Genomic DNA, 20,493 nt, shown 5'->3' with positions numbered 1-20,493 from the left:
GTGGATAACTGCACTGCTCAGCCATCCATAGCTGCTGATTCTGGAACAGATATGATGTATTGTTTGTGTGGATTAATAAGGGTTGTCATGGCCAACCAGTTTCCAGACAGTTCTTGATTAAATAGATTTTGACTGGAAGATTGAGCAAGTTTGGGACTGGACACTAATAGTAGTTTCAGAGTCTGGACTGCAGCAAAAACCCGCATTGGAAAAGGGAACTGATTCAAAAGTGAATTTAAAATCAAAGGCAGTAACAAGTGAGCCAAGTACTTTTCTGCTGTTGTCCTTTTCCCATAGTCAAAGATGAGGCCAATAAAAACCCCTAAACCAAAGCTGACGGCTCGATCTTTTGCCTTGTTGCCTTTTAGATGAGAAATCCATATTGTTCTGTAGACCACGAAAAGATGAAGTTTAATTCTCGATAGATCACTGACCACCACCAACTCACACTATCCTATTTAGACATCATATCAGCTCATCAACAATGTTAACTATTAACATATGTGTAGACACACTCAATCTATGATCACATGCACCTCTGCCAAGGCCACACAAACCTAACCCATCTCAAAAAAATGTGAGACAGACTCGTGATTTCTGAGTTCACCTAAATTAATCACATGTACCATCAAAATTTGCCAGATCTTGGGGTAAAATTACAGAATGGTAATGATAAGTTTGGTTGCAATTGCTAAATGCAGGTTGGACATAATTTAAAGAGGTAGAGAAAAGGAGTGTTGAAAGAAACTGTTTAAAATGGATGACTATTTGTTTAGGCAGAAATGTTCCAGGACAAAGGTTGCAAAGATTTGTCTTGGACCTAGGAATGCAGGGAAACTTTTGCTTCTTCATCTCAAAAACTAAATGTTTTCTTAAGTTTACATACGGTTGTGTTTTCTGCAACAAAACAAGTTCTAACTAGTTCAGTTCTTTGTGGCATAACTTTCAATTGGATTTCATGAAATCTGTATGAAATCTGAAAATCTGCTTGTACTTTTGAAAATAAACGATCACATTTCCCCAAGAGCTCTGAGTAATACTTTGCACATTTATCAAACAAAGGCTAAGCCACACACACCCCTGCACTGCAAGCTAGTGCAAGTCGATTTCCTTGCTAACAGTTAGTGACACTTTATTGGCGATGACCTCGTGTGAACCCTCATGAGTCAATCACTGCAACAGGCTGTTGGGGTTGGGCTGTCACACCCTGCTCCTGTCAGGCACTGACTCAGGCAGAGTGTTTTTGTAATGTATGTATGAGGGGATAAACTTTGGCTTGTGTCGGGTGAATGATAGAGATGTTGTTTAAAATGTTTGACAGTTTGAGTGACATCAGCGGTTTTCTCAGAGCGTGTTCCAACAGCTACCTAGCTGCTAAAGACTCTGTTGTGTGAAATGTGAGGGTAAACAGATAGTGAGGACTGCTGCTGTTGCTGCTGTGTTGCTTGGAAGCAAAAGCCTTTCAGACTTCCAACTGGGCTGCAGAAGTCCTTCTAAGGCAGCAGCACAGAAAGATCCATCCATCCATCCATCCGTTCATCCATTCATCCTTCCAATCACCGTACGTCCATCTATCCATCCACCCAATTGCCGTCCATCCATCCATCCGTTCATCTGTCCATTTATCCATCAATTCATCCATCCGTCCGGCCATCCATCCATCCATCTGTTCCTCCATCCATCCATCCATCCATCCATCCATCCATTAATCCATCCATCTATCCATCCATTTAGATTGACTGTGATACATACAGTCCATTCTCTTGTTATAAAGGGTACCGTTAAGAAGTCACAGTCAGTAAAATGTTTGCCATGTGTAAATTTAGTATTTACAACATACACGAAAAGAGTTGAAGAATGTATATGACAGTTGCTTATGGTAGTTGTGTAAAAAGAAACATAAAGTCTTTCATATTTATACAATATTGGTATAGTAATGGTTGCTAAAGAATTCAACTGAAATTTAATTAAGTTCAATCACACTGGGAGTTTTAGAATAAAAGATAATCAATTTCAAGAAATCAGTTCCGATATACAGCCTAACTGAAAACAGTGTTAAAGCCCATCCTCCAAAATAAAATATTTTCAATTACACAAGAAAAAAACCAAAACTAAAACCCCCTCCTTCCTTCCGTCAAATGTTTACTTAATATGTGAATACACATACGCCTGTAATCCCTATTGCAGGTAACTTTTGGAACGTAGTGTTTTTGTTGTACTTTAACAAATGCACATTGAAAAAGGGGATTTTAATAATTTTGTGCCAGTAATGGAAATGGGTCCCATACTTTCTCCACATGACAAGAATCACTGTCTGCATGGAACTGAAACCCATGGGGAGAGTAAATATGACCCAATGTGGAAAAACAGTCTCAGTTCACTGGATTTTTACAAGCTTTGCATCTAATTATGATGGAATAAAAAAAATATGTTATGCTTAAGTTAGAGTCTGGGTTCATGAGGTCTGGTTGCCAAGCTAACAGCGAGCCCTGGGCAGTGAGACTTGTTGCTGTAACGTTGCCACAGCAGCAGCAAAGAGCAGCAGAGCTCCTGTGAAGGCCAGCTCCATCATCTTCTTCAAGTGGAAAGAATCTGTCCCCTCCCTGTGACGGGCTGCCAGCTCAGCCTGAGCTCTTTCTTCATCCCTGGACTCCACTACCTCTTTAAAACTCAAACACTCTCTGACTGCTGCAGGCATTGCTAAAACATAAAAGAGACATATACTGTGAAGGAATGTTGAAGTCACAAAACTGACTTTTGGTTTCTCATGAAACTTAACCTTTTTACTTTTCAGGAGTGAGCATGTAACGTGTATGTATGTATGTATTTTGTTACTGTTTATGGTCTTCATCATTCACAAACTTTCCTCACCAACAACAGCACACATTCATCCTGAGTCGCTGCAGTAGCTGATAGATCTGAGGATCGACTGGTTCCACAGAGGGGAATGTGTTAAAGGGAAGTAAGGCATCTCTGATGTGGAACCTGGCCGGGCCACTGGCCAAACCAGACAGCAAAGCGGTAGTCGATCTCATCAATCATACATGCAACTGGCCTCGCTCTACTGGATTTTTATGCTTGAGTCTTTCCAACTCTCCATCCACCACAGCTTTCACCATTTCTTATGATGCTGTCTGTATTTGTGAGTATGTGCATGTCTAAGTATGTGAAAAATAAAGGCGGAAATAGAGCGTGAGAATGAACGTCTAGGGTTTGCCATCGACTTTTGCGCGTTGCCACCGACTTCTCATTTACCGAAGTGCAAATTGACAAATCAACAAATGATCTGGCCTCGGTCCTCACATGGAAACAGATAGACCATTGTGAAAAAGATCCCCACCCAAAAACAGCTGGACTCATGGCCAGGAATCAAAAATCCACTTTGAAACATTTATTGTCCACATTAGCAATATTTACAGGCAGAGAGACAGAGAGCGAGAAAGAGGAAAAGTCAGAGATACACAGGGGAGGAACATAACTTGGGCCTACTCACTTAATGGACCGTTTTATAGGCGGTCAAGAGATTAGGCTTGTTCTGTGTGCTTTTTTTGTGTGCTAATACCAGCTTTTATATATTGGATTTTACATGGTGATGTGTTGATCCAAAAGTGCAACCGTGTAGGATTCCTCTTTCTTCTTCCTCTTTGCAAACCTGCCGGCCACATGTTGTGGATGTCTGTAAATCAAACATTATAGTGCATACAAACACACACACAGACACACACACAGCTCTGAGTGCTTTAAGAGGAGAATGCCACGGGTAGATGAGGGGTTTGTGATACATCAGCAGCAGTTTCCAAATCCTCTTAGTGCCACAGTGCTCTGGGTATAACTACTCTCCACTAGGTAAAAATATACATGTCTTATCCTCACTAATCCCAAAAATGGAGGTTATTCATATTTGGAAAAACTCAGATTAGGGATTCATTGAAATACCTGCAATACATTTTTAAAGTAAAAAAGAGACTATTCATGCAATTAAAATCAATCCAGTGTGTGTTTTTGTTTGTTTTTTATTTTACTTTAAGTGAAAATAATTACCCAAACTCACTCCAAAGATGAAAGAACAAACATTAAAAGACGCATAATTGTACTTCTAACACTGACACAAAATTCATGTCTTAACCTCAAATAGATCATTTGTATCAGTCTTCACTACTTCAAAGGACTAACTTCTCTATAATGTTCTCGCTGTGAACGTCTGAAACTCAAAGTGATTTGCGCAAGGATGAAAGTACAGCAACACACACGAAGAACCAAAATTAACAACCGTTGAGACATTAGTTTGATTAGTCTATAGGAAATATCTCAATAACAAAGTTTCTTTCTGTTAAACTTTTTCTTACAGCCGAGGTCAGCTTTTTTATACTCAGATGGCGGGATGCCCGACTTCGAAATAGTCCTGCTGTTTAATAAAAACAGATCAGATGTTCAAAGTAATACATTAATTTAAAGCATATAATCAGTAACACTTTACCAGCCCTTTTTTGCCAAGTTGCCATAACGTACCAGCAAGGGCTTGAAGGTGTTGCTGATTAATGCAAAGCACTTTGATGTTTACGGCCGCTAAGATTTCAAGCGTTCGAAATAGGCAGAGCGAGGCTTTGTATATTTGCTGGGATTGCTCCAGACTCCCAGCCCCCCTGAACTATCTACTGGATCAAATGCACTTCCCAGGAATCAGACGGAAGGTGCAGCATTGTAACAATGAGAGATTGTTTTTGGTCTACTAGGCCAAAAACTGCTACTTTCATTAATCCACACAGGATTCACACAGTGATTGTTAATTACTAATTTTCATCCACTGTCAATTTTGTTTAAGCTCACATAACTAAACGATTATGCAGCTCATATCCACAATCACTGAGCTAAATCAGTGCCAAACGATGGAGTCTGCACAAACAAATGTAAACTGTATGGATCAATAATGCTTTATATCTGTGAAAACCTGATTTAACTGCAATTAACTTTACAGCCTAAAAAGCATAAAAAAGGGCATCCAATAAAGTTTATATTTTGGAGAGGGAACCAGATGGGCTTGCCAAAATCAATCTGAATAGGAACTTGTTTTGTGAACTGACTCGCCCACCTGGAAGATTCCTATATAATGGTCCTGTCTGCAAACATCTGTTGAGGGCTGTACAGCAAGGATAAAGAGAGCCGGGGACAGGTGATGACCTTGTTTGCTCGAAAAAAGTAGACCACAAGACAGGTGACATCATTATGCTGATGTTTGCCTTGCAGCTTGTATTGAGGCATTTTTACAAGGATTGTGAATTTCCACCACCTTTAATAATGTCAAAATAACAATTATATAACTGAATATCTGACTGGCCAGGAGGGAAAGAGAGACAGATGAGGATAGTTAGATTTGGATTAGATTTGGTTCAGTTAAAAAGTAGTTTAAAAAACAACGCGTTGGGAAGAAATTTGGGGCAGTTAAGCAGGTCGCAGGCCTTTTAAGACAGGTGTTGGCGGAGGATCTAATATCTGAACAAAGCCACTTTGATCTATGCCAATCATTTTGGAGAGTATTAGAAGTAGTCACAGGTGAGTGTCAATTGTTAAAATATTTACATTTTGAAATTAACTGTATTTTCATGGTGCTCAACGCAAATTAGCAAGCATAGCCATTGCCTTCACACTGCTCTCAACGGGGCAATGGCTTAGTCGGTGGCTTGCAACTAACAGGGCTAACAGGGCTAACAGTGTTAACCCAACGTGGGCTAGTCAGTGGGGCATGTTCACATGCACTAACATGCACTACAAGGCATGCGAGGTGGGCTGGCCATGTAAACAAAACACAGCGGAGCTCGGATTATAACACTCACAGATGGAGAGTGACTTCATTCTCTGCTCTGGTAGACATCCAATAAATCTTTACATTGAAAATAGTTATTTGGCGCTATATTAATTCTCTGAAGATCTATATAAAGAACCTTTAAGCAATCTTTTTGCAAACACTGATGCTTTTTTAACAGTGTACATATGTCAACTATTTTAAAAAGTGTGATTAATTATATCCCCACGCTTGGTTCAACTGTTCCGGATGTACCTTGGAGAAGCCTGCCACATTATGCAGTTAAACACTCTGTGATCCTCTGCTCTTATCTGGCACGAACACAAAGCTCAGCCAAGCTCCGCTGCCTGGTCTAGAATCAAGCTAGGCCTTTCAACCCTGTAAATGTCAACAGGACACCCGCTCAACGCTGCATGGTTGCCATGACAACAGGGCACTTGACAGCCACCGTGCACAATGGGATGTTTTTTGATCGGACAGAAATGATCTTGAGCTGTCAGTGGCAGACAGGTGGACAGGCTGGCTGGGAGATACATGTGAGATATAAGATACACGAGAACGGAGAAGGAAAATAAATGTTTGGTGTAAGAGTAAAAATAGAAGGGGATGAAGGAGGATGTGCGCACATAATGATAAAGAAATGTCATGATATGAGGTGGAAGAAAAGTCAGTGAAGTCAAACAGGTACATTAATGCCAAATACAGTGGACAGAAAGAAGGATAAAGAGATAGAAAGTGAGAGATGCCTGGTGTACTATCTGTGCACAATTTTCAGGGCAACAAAAGGGCAGACAGGCAGAGGGGAACCGAATCCTGGTCCGTTTGTCTCCTCTAATGGCCTCTAGGGACTGTGTGAAATGGCCCTTTTCTTCTTGGTCCTTTTCAGCCCTAAACCCCATCTACATGACAAACAGTGTCACTTTGAAGCTGCTTGTGTCATCTCTGCCTATCTGTCACTCATTCCTGACCTTTTGCTCCCTCCTCTCATCTTTCTTTTTCCTTTTTTTTTCTTTCCACAGTAATTCACTTTTTTTTTGGCAGCGATTCCCTTTCACCCTCTATCCTTTTCATTTATCTTTGATATCTGCCTCGGCGCTCAAAGTCTGGCACTTCTGTCCTTAAGTTATATTGTTTTAGGCATTCTAATTAGACTAAAGCCATATCACTTGAGACTTTGGCATTGTTGACTACATAATACTTTGGTTGACTCATCATTTTTGACCTCTTGTCAGTTTTACTGCTGGAAAAAATTGTTCATATGCAAATTTAGACTCTTGACATTTTATTCATTTGTCTGACTCTTGTTATCCATTTTAAACAAGGCAACAGTAAACAGTCAGTCAGGTAAACAGTGAGTTACCTGACTGACTGTTACCTCTCCTTACGGACATATACAGCAATTGTAGCAAGCCCCTTGGCATTAAGTGGTGTATTTGATGATGTGTTTGATGACCTAAGACTGTATTCTTTACATGAATATACATATTTGTATACATGTACAAAAGAACATGCTACATATTTAACTTTAATGATGAGAGATGTCTTCATGCTGTGCAATGGTCATCCTACCTGGTTGAAGAGCTCCAATCTCTCCTTGACCTCAGCCAGTGTAGGGTCCGGACTGCGAACTTTGACCTCTGGGTTTTGCCTCTGGGCGTGTAGACCATTTCCAACAACTCGGCCAGTATAGCTGTGGGAAAAAGAAAGAGGGAGTCACATATTTATAGACAGAACTGGGGAATATTGTTGTCAAATAGAGGCAGATATACAGTTATTTGTAGTAAGACTGACAATGTGTGGCTTTATTTGGCTTGTAAACATGCAGCAGTGTATGATTTTGTTATTGTGGGATTCTTTATTGTTGTATGTGACAAAGTGTGATTAAACTATATCAAGAACCACAATGGAAACAGCAAGGCCATTCTAGGAGTGCAGACCTCCCCAGAGGTCAATCAGCTCCAAAAATGTAGTGGGTTCGTCTTTGGCTCTTGCTACACTTTCCCACCAAGTTTCATGAAACTACTGTTTCCCTTAATCCTGCTGACAAACAGACAAACACACCAACAAACCAAACCAAACACATAACCTCCTTGGCAGAGGTAGTATATCTAGGACTTTGCAGAGTTGTGCTTGACAAAATAAGATGAGATCTACTGTCAAATAAACTAAACTAAAAACCAAACCGATGTTTCTGTTTGTCCATCAATGTCTGCATTTAGAAACTTGCCAACTGTACCGCAGCATTCCCACAACATAAACTCAAAACCATTAGGGCCTCATTTGTCACAAATAAAACAGAGAACATGTTCCACGGGAAACATTCAAAGCTCCATTACGCAATAACTTTCGCATAAAATGTGGTCAAAAGACCCTTGATGCAGCTTTTATGCTCTTCTGTGATTGAAAATATTTTAAATTCAAATATGACCGAGCACAGCCTGGTAAAAATGAAATTGAGACACATGGTGAGCTGGACCCTTTAATCCCTGGCATGCTCCGTGGGCCTGCAGCTCGGCGGGGATTAGAGCTGTTGATTTTGTCAGAGCTGTTGTTGAGCTGATGTCAGGGAGGCTAACACTTCCTGCAGCTGCCCGATGTAAAGGGGAAGAGACTTAATTTTGTATAATAGACACAAAAATAGTTTTGGCTGAAATAACAAAGTATCATGACACAACCAAGCCAAGTTAAGGCTCCAGAATGAATACATTTAACTTTTTCTAGTTTTTCCGGTAGAATGCAATTGATTACATTGCTAGCTCTCTTTTTATAGAAGCAACATACACATACTCACATTCACAGAGCCATAGTCATTTATTTCGCATAAAGCATTCAGAAATTGGGGGAAATTATTTATTATTTCTTTAAACTATTCTCTCTGGTAAAGGCCATTGGAAAGTACCACCATTAATTAAAAGTTATTATTAAAATAATGTGACTAGAATGTTAAATGGATATTAGTTATCATACTGAACCTAATCCATTAGATTTGGTTAAAGATTAAAGGTCAAAGAAACATTTCTTTATTACATACAATGAAATTCCCTTATTATAGCAACTGGGATATTTTTAATGAAAGCTTGTGACTGCTAGAATAATGATTAGTGAATAAGAACATCACAGAAGCTACTTACTTCTGATTTTAGGGAAATGATAAGTCAGCAGCCTGTCATAGAGAAGTGCTGAGACATTTCAGCTTTTAGACGTGTATCATTTTTTAACAGAGAACGTGAAAGTACATTAATAATACAGAAAGACTGTTAATATTAAAACACACTCACCCTCTTTAAACTCTTTTTTCACACTAATACTGCTACAGAAACACACACATTCTCCCATCCTCCTCCTAATCCACGCTCAGCCAAATATTGAGACTCCCTGAGGTTAAAAAAACAACAACCTGTGAAGGTATAAGCCATTTGTATCAGTGACCATATCCTTTTGGTGACCACCTAAAGCCTTAAAGCTCTTAACCATATGTGTGAGGGTCAGAAACACAGACTTTTAAAGCTTTGCCTTATACACATAAAGTTTATTTCCCGCTTTATTCATTATACTATTGCCCACATTAATAACAGAGTTATATGTTGGTGATAATCCTCCACGCTTGAGAGAATTAACAGCCTTTAAGATGAATGACGTGTGCTGAAATCAAATCAATTGATTCTTCCACAGGCAGTACAAGGCCGATAAAGTGATTATGGAAGGTGTAAGTGAATGTGTTTATATTGATGTTTTTATGGCAATGTGTGTGTATTTCTATTTAGTTTTGCATGCGCATACTTATACATAAGCATTGTGAGCATGGGCGGAGGTAATCATAAAAGTGCTGAACCTGAGAATCTCTGGCCTGTGATCTAAGCAATGTCTCAATGAGGTCTGTGCTCCCTCGACTTGCTGAAACAGCACTTTACTGATCGGGGCCATAAAAATTCAAAAATGTCGTTCTTAACCCTCTGCTGGTACTCATAACTGTACATCCCCTTCTTGTTGATTTCCTCTTCCTCCTTTAATTGCTTGTTTTGTCTTTAGTGTATTTGCAAAGTGGATACCCACCCAACCCTTCCTCAAGCCTAACACCCCCCACACACACACACACACACACACACACACACACACACAAACAAACCACTGTCTGCTTTGACAACACTTGAGGCTCTTAATTGCCAGCGGCTGTGAATCTTCTCTTGTCAAGATGGAAACAATCGATGGCTTTTGGACGTTCAACTTCCCCTTTTCTGACAAAAAATGATAAACTGACGAATTAAACAGCTCCCCAAGCAGTGGTGGAGAGTGGGAGCCTGTGTGTTAGGCAGCATATGCGTGTCTGACTCCAGGCTTGGCTTGGGATAACAGTGTTGGCGGGGAAATGAGCTCATCAGATGGGATGCTAATGAAAGGGAAGTGTCAGGGTGAGTTTGGCTGTGTGATAGGCCCTGGAACGTTTCAGTGCGGGGTATGTTTGATATCATGTAGGGGGACAGGACAAGTGACACGGCAGGACATCCCTCAGACGATTTACCTGATAACAGACAATCAATGCTGCAAATGTCTGGACGGATCTGGAGCAGACATCTGATGTTCTGATAAGATTCCAGCCAATGGCAATTATGTTCTGTTTTATAATTGCTCTCACTATAGTCTCATGTCCAAATTAATTAAAGTGTTACTGTGAATATAGAGCAAAAGATGGTTTCAGAAAATGAAAAGACTGCAGCAGCTGGATGATATCTCTCTCTTATGTGGCTAATAAATAAATAACAGCTTTCTGCAATCAACAGTCCGTACTCTCCTCTGTTGGTCTCAAATGTTCAACCTCAACAGACATTCAAACTGACTACCTACACATGTATGGCTTCTGACTCATGGCTTTCTGACCCCTTTCTATGGAATCGACCCATTCCCCTGTGAATGCCCAATTGATGCACTGTCCTAAAGGCGGCTTTGTCTGTTCTCGTCTTTCTCTCTGCCTGGAGCGCCGACCAGCAGTGACCCTCAACTCCCCGATGCCGACCCCGAACTGAACTGTCTTGATCTATTTGAAAGGCCTGCAGGAATGCTCCTGGGTTGTGAGACGGAAAACAACATTGAAGTATTCATCTTTCAAGGTATATGGAGAGATAGCAGAGAATAAATATATATATTTGCATTTTGAGTGCATTCTTGTGCCTAAACATTTCGGTGTATATATTGTAAACAAAGCTAGGTTATATCATTTCCAAGGATGTGTAAACATTTGATAATAGGTATAGAGAAGGTTGGCCATAGTCAGAGTGAGGGGGCGTCCAGCAGATTGGCCTTAGGTAAAGAACATTCTGGTTTTCCTTTATCTGTGCTCAGTTCTGGCTGGAAGGTTTAATGAGCCCACTCCCCATGGATTCAATTAGCTAGATGTTTTCTCTCTCTAACGACAGGTTAGGTCTCATTTTTGCATTTCCCATACATTGCTTTTATTCTGTAAAACTCATTACTGCCCTCCGCGCTCTTATGGCTTGTCACATTTCCCTTTAAAATAAACATAGCACAAGAAACAACAAACACTAACTCAATCTTTCTTATTCAGCTTAACCTATTCAGAGTAGCTTACTTTTTTATTTTAGTTTAACATTCAGTACCATGATCACTGGAGACTTATATCATAAACAATAATCATAAACATACAGCGGGTAGGCCTGTCGGTTTGTATATTATCTAATTGCTTAATTGCATTCATACCACAAGCTGTCTGCAGAGATCTTTGCCAGGATCCCAATGGTTCATGAGATTATGCACCAGTTTCTGGCAGGGAGATAAAATGGTTGTGCATCATCTCTGAGTTGATTAAAGGCAGTTCTGTTGATATATTTTTGATGCGCTTCAAAATTCGCATCTGGATTAAAAAGCACACCAAGGTTACATGGCGTTCTTCGGGGGCTTGACATTGCCAGGAATTTCAAGTGCACTGTTTATCTGGATCTTTGCTTCAGTAATTAGAATCAATACTCATCTTGTACCGGCTGAAAAGCAGCACTTTTTCATGAAATCTTCAAGTTTATTAGATTCATTATCAACGGCCTGATGTAGTGTATCAACAGGATAATATCATTGTGTAATACATAAATATACTGAGCAAATATTGAGAATCATCTCTGAAGCAATTCAAATAAACAGACAGTTATATTATTCTCCAATTAGCAGCATGAATGGTAAAGACTGAACTTTAAAGGTCTTGCGGGATCCATCCTTAAGGTGGTAATACAATTAAAAAGCATAAGATAAGATAAAATAAGATAATCCTTTATTAGTCCCGCAGCAGGAAAATTTGCAGGATTACAGCAGCAGAGAGGATAGTGCAAACAAGAGTAGTAGTATTATAAATAAGTAAATAAGTAAGTACACAGTAAAGAATATTAAATAAATTAAAAAATGATCTTTAAAAACAAAAAAGGGCCTTCAGTGCCATGTAACTGAACTATTACTGACTTGCAATACAAGCCTAACCTCTTAACAATGTAATCTTTAATTCATTCAGTGCAGTACTGAATGATTTATATTTGTTTGTGTGTTCTGCGTATCCTTAACATTAGACATGAGACATCTTTGGAGGTTGCATTTCCACATGTAAATAGATTGAGATAAATGATTCCTCTGGAACAAACATCAGGCGGAATCACAGCAAACTGAGGAGAGCAGAAGTGTCAATGAGTAATGATTAAGAGGAGATGAGATTGCTTTTCATCCCAGTGAGTGTGTGTGTATGTTTTGCGCCTGTGGGTGGTACCGTTCCAGCTGAGGAGGGCGCTGGATTAGAGCTGGTGGTACCGCTGTCAGGGTAAACAGCAAATTGTGTGTTCATCATGATTAATAAAGCCTCTCCCCAGTTGTGGACATACAAGATTGCACATGTGTTGAGTCCTGTGATTAATACATATCGGGTCATGCCAGCTGTAGCTTTTATCTTTGAGGGTTTTGGTTTGTCTTTGTGACATCTTTCGTGATATGTTTTCTCGTAAAAAAAAAAATTCACATTCAAGCAGTGTCACCATGACACTTTTGATGTCTAAATCCATTAAAGTGGCAATGACCAATAAACCATCATTACACTTTTCCTGCAATGACATTAACATCTAAAGGAGTTCAAATTCTTGCTCTGCAGCTCTTTCTCTTGAAACACACATCAATAGAGTAGCAATAGAGTTTACCTGCTGAAATGTACTAATCTTTATTCAAGATTCCTTATTTTTACATGTGTTGCTGAATGGATTTCATTAAGTGACATAAGTCTACATAAGCTGAAAACACACTAGTCCATTACATTTTAAAATATAGCATTAAAACGTCCCCTTCCTGGAACCAGAGGACCTGAAGTCACGAGTGAGGCCAGTAGTGAGAGCCGGGGAGGGGCCTGAGTAGATGTCTGTAGCCAGCTTACTTTACGAGCAGGGCTTGGACATGTTGAAATACTCTGAACAGGAGGTTTTGTTCTGAAAGGCCAGTCTGTTCTCACACACTGTGTGCCATTAGCAGCCAATCACTGTACTAACACCACACTGGTGAACATGCAACTGGTCAAAAGCCCCTTCGCAAACATTTAATCAACATGACATGTGCAAATGCGTCGGAAATGTTTCGCAAGCCTGTGGCCCTTAATGCGATGTGAAAATACACACGGCACACTACAGACCTACCACAAACCCTTGTGGTAGGTCTGAGTTTATCGTATGTTCCCGATGATAAACACAGTAAAAATAAATATATCAAACCTCAAGCTATATACAAAATGAAGCACCAGCAAGACCTTTGGTTGTTCTGATAGAAGTTGTCCAAAATGCAGTGTGTGGTGAAACTTGCTGTGCTTTAAAGACAACTTTATTGGAGAGGAAATATTTAGGTCATAAAATGTGCCATGAGAAACAGCAACAGATCAGCAGAGGGCATCTGCAGGGCAGGCGAAGCTCAAACAGTGTGCTTTTCTTTCTATGCTCTATTTCTCCCCCTCCCCTCCCCTCCCCTCCACCTATTATTTAGTGTTCTTAAACAATCTCTCAAAGTCCACCAAGAGGCCATGTCTTCAGTTCAAGTCCTCAGTTTTCTTCCTTTTGAATTCCCTGCCCACTACCACACTCTCTCTTTGTTCTCCTTGCCATCTTTTGTTGCTCAGCTGGTAACCACATGAACACTCTGAGCGCCACCAGTAGCAGCAGTCACTTGGAAGTCTACCTGAGGCATGCAGACTTGGCTTAATTTTACTCACGGTCTGTTCACAACAGCTCTGTGTTTTAACTCTCTTTATCTTCCTCCTCCTCCTATCTTTTGACCTCACCTCTTCTTAGTTCCAGCTGACAGCGTGGGGATTTGGAAAAGAAACAGTTCTATTGCCAGTATTGTCCCGGTGAGACGGTAACCCTACTGGATGTTGAGAAGCACTATGACAGTGTGGATAAAAAGTTTTTTCATGTTCAACAACTAGAAAAAAACCATCAAAAAGTCTAGTCAAATTTCCTTTTTACTGTAGTTCGAGACAATGAGACAAAATTATTTGTCAAAGTTTTTGTAAAGCTCCCAGTTACTCTGATTTTGTGGACCTGGCCGTTAGCCCAGTGGGCCCTCTGTCATGCTTCTTTGCAGCCTGGCAAGCTTCTGTATGGGGTGATGAGTCAGACATGTAGGTCGAGTCAGGGAGGGGTCGGAAACATAACACAGCAGAGGCACAGCAGTGATGTTGGCAACTCCAAACAAGATCGGAAAACAGAGTCAGCTGCTTAACCCAGCAATCTCATCTCTCTTGTTTTGAAGTTAGTTGGAAACTGTTTTGATGATTTCATACAGACTAGCTGCTCCCTGGGTTTGGGAAGTGTCTCTATGACTAATCATGAGATGATGTGGAACTCTTTAAACTTGTTTTTTGCCGACATAATCATTCATCTTTGGTTCATCCAACTTTGCCCTTTATCTAGATGTGAATGCTGATGTCAGTGAATGCTTTGACCTTACAGTGTGTTACATAGAGCAGTGTTCCCAACCTTTGGCCTTTGACTCAGCTTTGACCCCTTGAAAAGAAAAGCAATAGTCTACTTGTTTTGTGTCTACCAGTTTGCATACATTTACCAGTTGCAACATGTTCAACCAAACAGTGAATTTTCTTTCAAAGTAAATCGCAAGAGAAAAGTAAATAATAGGACAAATTCTGAAAAAAAGTGACTAAACCAAGAAAACTTATCTTGTGTAGCCATTGTTGTTCTACTCTCATGTCCTATCATCTTGCGACCTCCTTGAGGGTCCTGGCCCTCTAGGTTTGGAACCACCCACCTAGAGTAATTGCAGTAAGTGCAGAAGACATGTCTCTCTACTCTTAATGATGGGGCTTCACGCTCAAAAACAAACATCCCATAGGCTGTATCTTACTCCGGTTACACTGACTGCAGGGTCATGTCATATCAGCCAAGATGAAACATTTGTGTCGGGGCCGTTTACATTAATGAAACAGTTTTTGTCTTGGACTTCACCTGAGGCACGACACCTGTGCTGAGCTTGCAGTATATCTGTCTTTGTGACGCTGCACACCAGTGAAATATGTCTGTTTATGGCTGTGTGGTTGGGTTGGAATTACACACCACTATGACGGGCTCAACTGATTTGCCACTTCTTAAGAGGTCCCTGGGTGATTTCACCAAGACCAGCTTGGTTTATTGAGTGGTTGCACTGTAACAGCAATATGGTTGAAGGTCCAATGGCTCAAATTACTCATGGCCATTACGCAGCGAAAGCCTGTCCTCTACAGTCCAATAAAACGTGTTAGTGCACTTATGAATGGCTGCCTTCATACTGTATTGTTTGTTTTCTGTAGCCTTTTTTAATGCTATCGAATACACGTATATGGTCAGGTCAAGTATCCAATCAATAGTGCTCCTCCACCCTGTTTTCAATGTGCCTATCAGTACCAACACATACATCTTACAGTGAGTACTCCTGAGGGGAATATGGCTTTCATACACAATCATTACATTCAGATTTCCTTTCATTTCCGTCATGCACATTTCCCTCATTCTTACAGTGACCAGAGCTCCATGTGGTGAAGAAAAACAGCCTGTCTGCATGTTTGCTTGTCTCTGTGTTTGTTTGTATAATCAACGAGGTGGCGTGGAAGCCAATGGCTGGATATGTGTTATCAGATTGTTGGGTGGATGGAGATGAGAGCTGAGCCCGGTGCCCTCTGGGCCAGTAGACCACGGTGTGGTTGAGTTGCGGCCCATGGCTAATAGCAGGCTGGAGCTCTCTTAAGAATTGGGATTTCCAAAATGCTCAGTGCCAAATTAATTTAAAAACAAATAAAAAATACTGCTGAATTTCCAGAGGGAGTTTGGTTTTGGGTGTTCACCGCTGACCGAGATGACATTTGCACTTCCTGGATACATCAAGCCAAAAAGTTTAAATTCAGAATTTGCTTGAGTCTCTGTTTGTGCTAGCCAGCTGTAGGCTACCCCACTCTGTCTTGTGGTCTATGGCTCAGCCCCAGTCTGGTCCTGCCTTGGTATGCCCTCTAGGTCACTGTGACCTGGGCCAACGCTGAGAGAGACTGAGCAAGAGGGAGGGGCAGTGAGATTAAAGAGAGACAAACAGAGATGGGAAAATGATCTATGACTAGGCATAGCGATTTGCTTAGCATGCAAATACACTTACAGGTAATCAAACACTGTGATTACCTTGTACCCAGGAGGCGTTTGATACTCATCATTAGGGCTATAATTCTACCCGTCTTTTTCTATTTGCGTCTTCAGGCTTGGTGATGTCTACAATATCTAGTTTGGCTCATCATTAGCCCATTATAGGCCTACACACAGCCAAGCATGTTTCATTTCAGTGCTACTCCAGGCTAATGAACAAGTATCGATTTATCTAACAATCACGGTAAAGAGCTGAATTAATTCGGTGTAAGTGACTCGCTGTTGCCAACAAACTGCTCTTCCACCCGCTCTCTTCCTTACATTCTCTCTCTGTCTCTCTCTGTCTCTCTTGCTCCCTTCCTCTCATCACTGTGGCAGTGTAAATAAATCCTGACATTAGCAAATCAGACGTTGCAGCACAGTGTAATGTATATACTCTCCTACTCTCTGCACAAAGCCACCAGATCCAACATGAACTCCCCGTACTTAGTTCTGCCTCCAAACACTGGCATAATGAAGAAGGGATAAGATACTTCCTAATGCAGACAAAAAAAAAAAAACACAAAATAGATTTGATTGTAATTGGACTACATTTCAGGATAGTACAAGGATTATACCTTCAGATTTATTTGCTGGACTGACGGGAGCAAAATATGCTTCCACATTGCCCCCGTCTGGCCAATATTGTGTACTGAAAGCCATCAGCATCACGGGTCATCCTGAGTTTGGGAGCCATCATTCTAATATACTTTTAACATCATGAGGTCATGTTAGCATATGTCTCTCAAGGCTTACAGGCAAATCTTTATGATATTAGTCTCATACAAAGCTTGACTGTTCAAACTTTCCCAATCACAATCTCATTCATGGGTTTTGGCAGTTTTGTGCATTACTTGGGGCATTGCAACAAGTCGCAGTTGAGGGTAAACAGACTTTGACCAGTTAAATACATTTTCCAACAATTTGTGACACGGATAAGATTTTTTTGTCAAAAGGTAATATACCTCCACTCAATCAGTTCACTTAAAGCACCTATTTGCAGAACTTTTAAGCAGTCAGACAGTGGTTTAATATATTTCCCGAAAAGGATGCAATGATAAAACTTTCTGACCAACATTATTCAGTCAAGTCAGATGGTCTGAAGTGATTTTTGAATTTACAGGTATGCAGAGCCTACATTACAGTCACGAACATTCAACCAGCTATTCTCAGTCAATGGGCTGGGACCCAATGGAGGGCCTCCGAGCGCCATCTGGTGGGCTACTGAGGTACTGCCAAATGTTTAGAGTAAAGAAAAATATATTTTTTTTATAACATTTACAAAGCCAATTATTTGAATTAACAAAGTGTACTCCAGAATTGACCTAACTAAAAGAAATAGAGTATTCAAACAAAGCATTATTTCAATTTCAATTACCAGTTCTGTTTGAATATCAACACACCAATCAGGACACATCCTCAGGTAGAGACAAACCGATTTTTGCCACTGAAATATGTATTCACAACTTTAATGTTAAGCTAGTTAAATACACTTTCCTCACAGGAAGTGGGGTGAAGCAGATACTCTCGCTCCCTCTCCACAACTACAAATCAACGTGACTACTTTGCTACATGAGAGTTAAACAAATTACAAAATGAGGAGCTTCCATTTGTCTTTCTCTGGTGCTTGAGGCAGACAGAGAAACATACGATATGACTATAACGTTTAAAGCTTAATATGCAAGCTTTAATAGCTGGCAGTTACATAGATTACAGCTGTAATTGGCCCGTGGTTTGCTTTGAGGACATTCCCAGGCCCGACTGTCCCGACTGTGTCTGTCACTGGGTGTAACTGATCCCAACCTCTCTGTGTCGCCTGCTCCGCTGTACCAGCAGACTTACAGCAGGCTGACTCAACAGACCACACAGACTTCTGGGAAAAGATTATGCAGCCCCATTAGATTGGCGGAACAAGGAGAAGTCATGTCCGCCTTGCCCACACCGCAAATCGCATGCAGGCGAGCATCATTTCCTGACAAAGACAACTACTTTTCTCTTGTACATATGCCCCCACACACTCACACGCCTCTCTGTGGTCCTCACAAACAGCCTCCTCTGTGTTTGAATTCACTGATTTAACTACACAGGCTATATATTTAAAGTGCAAAAAATTAAAAATAAACAAAAAATGTATATCACAAGTTAGAAGAGGATGTGTTATTCTCTGCCACTATGCAATAATCGTAGATGACAGTGAACCCATTGACAGAGCTGAATTTAATTAGAGCATGCAGCTGCCCTACTTAATTAATTTAAAACTAGTGATGGTTAATCCTTTCAGAACTAAGCCCAAAAGTGTCCATCTCGGCCTGCCTTGCTGTTAAACAGTGAATGTGTGATGATAATGAGAGACATATCTTTTTTCAGCATAAATTCAACTTTCAATGCACGCAAATTACCAAATCTACAGCACAAACATAGCTTTAGCTCAAATAAGTCAAGTTGGCAAGATTCAAGTAAAATTCACAGATTTCCATCCCTCACTCTAGGAAAACCTATGTGGCATCAATTTCACTTATTTGCATTTCATTTCTCAAAAACATTTTAAAACCTCATAAGGTCTTTTGTAAATTGATGAGGCATTGAACCTACTTCAATGATAGTTATTTCCCAGTAGATGGCAGCATTAGCCAATTTCTACAAAGTTTCACCAGACAACTCACTACTTTCAACTTTAGTGTGTTTTTGTTTAAGGAACAAAGGGATAAATGATGTATGTAAGAAAAAGTGACAGAGAAGGGAAGACAGATAGGGACTGCACCCCGAAATCAAATTTTCTTACAAAGATAGAAAACTGACACTACAAAAACCAACAGAGTCAGAGCATTAGATGGAGCATGTGAATTGAAGAGGGAAATAGGAGAGAGGAAGAGAGAGAGAGAGAGAGAGAGAGAGAGAGAGAAGAGAGAGAGATAGAAGTTACAAGACCTAGAGCGTTGAATCCATCCCCCCCTTCCAGCCACATGCCCACATGCCAAGGAGGGCACGGATAACTGAGGTTAGAGGTCTGGGGGGAGCTGGAGGGGCAGTTGGTGTGTGGAAGGCAGACAAGGGCAGGCGGGGGCAGAGTCAGGAGAGTAAACTATGCCCCGGTGCACAGACGGGTGGAGTGGACCATGATCCTCTGGTGTGGTACGACCACCTGTTTGTCTGTCTGTCTGATCCGGGCCAGGATGGCGTGATCTAGTGCTTAGAGTTGACAGCTCCAGTGTAAACTAAAAACCAGTTGAGCGGTTCGCCATGGTTAAAAAAACTAAATATACCATCATCATAACATTATGTACTTACATCAAATGATTGGCTTACGGTAGAGTGTACGAAGTGTGTCATAAACATGGACAAACAGAGAAAAGAGGGAGGCGTGATGTCACATCTGGACTGTACTGTATATGCTGCCTGTGTAAGCAAAGAGCACTCAGTGCAAACAGTCCAGTTTCAACTCAAACATCGAGTACATTTGACTCAAGGCAACAAACACAGGCATCCACATACTCAGACATACCCGCACAGGCAGTGGAGAGGGCTTGCGAGGGTGTTGAGTGAGGGGGGTCAGGGGTCAAACTCTCTGCTGCTGCAAAGGGCACACGCCCGTCCTCTGACAGGAACACATGCGCACTCTCAGACAACCATGCAGTGCATCTATTGAGCTTATATTTAATCAGAATATCGGCATACCCCCTCCACACAAGTCGAAACATTGCCCAGGGCGCTCAGTGTGATGGACATTTGAGACCATATTGTAGATGGAGAGATATGGAAGGCAGCTCTAACTACAGCTACTTGACACCAGAATAACATATATAGGATTATAAACTGCAATATTGTTCAAACTCCATGTTAAGGTCATGGAGTGAGAGCGTCTGTACTGCAGGCAGTGAGAAGAAGGGCAAAGGTCAGAGAGTTATTATCCACATGAAGTCAGGCAGATGGTGGCATTGACAAACACATGGCCAAAATGGCTTTCTTGGCAGAAGTCCCAGTCATTAGTATCATGTTTGCTCATGATCAGGCTTA

The 20,493-nt window shown here is 40.8% G+C and overlaps 1 protein-coding gene across 1 annotated transcript in view; it reads right to left on the bottom strand.

The window, feature by feature from the left end:
- Positions 1–20,493, bottom strand: part of LOC129089161 (glypican-5-like) — a 91,014-nt gene that overhangs the window by 22,492 nt on the left and 48,029 nt on the right. The window contains exon 7 of the mRNA XM_054596540.1: positions 7,370–7,490. Coding sequence (XP_054452515.1) covers positions 7,370–7,490 — 121 coding nt within the window. The remainder of the gene's footprint in view (positions 1–7,369; positions 7,491–20,493) is intronic.

This window comes from Anoplopoma fimbria, chromosome 3, assembly GCF_027596085.1.
Source record: "Anoplopoma fimbria isolate UVic2021 breed Golden Eagle Sablefish chromosome 3, Afim_UVic_2022, whole genome shotgun sequence".
NCBI lineage: Eukaryota > Metazoa > Chordata > Actinopteri > Perciformes > Anoplopomatidae > Anoplopoma > Anoplopoma fimbria.
This window is presented reverse-complemented; position numbering and strand designations above follow the sequence as displayed.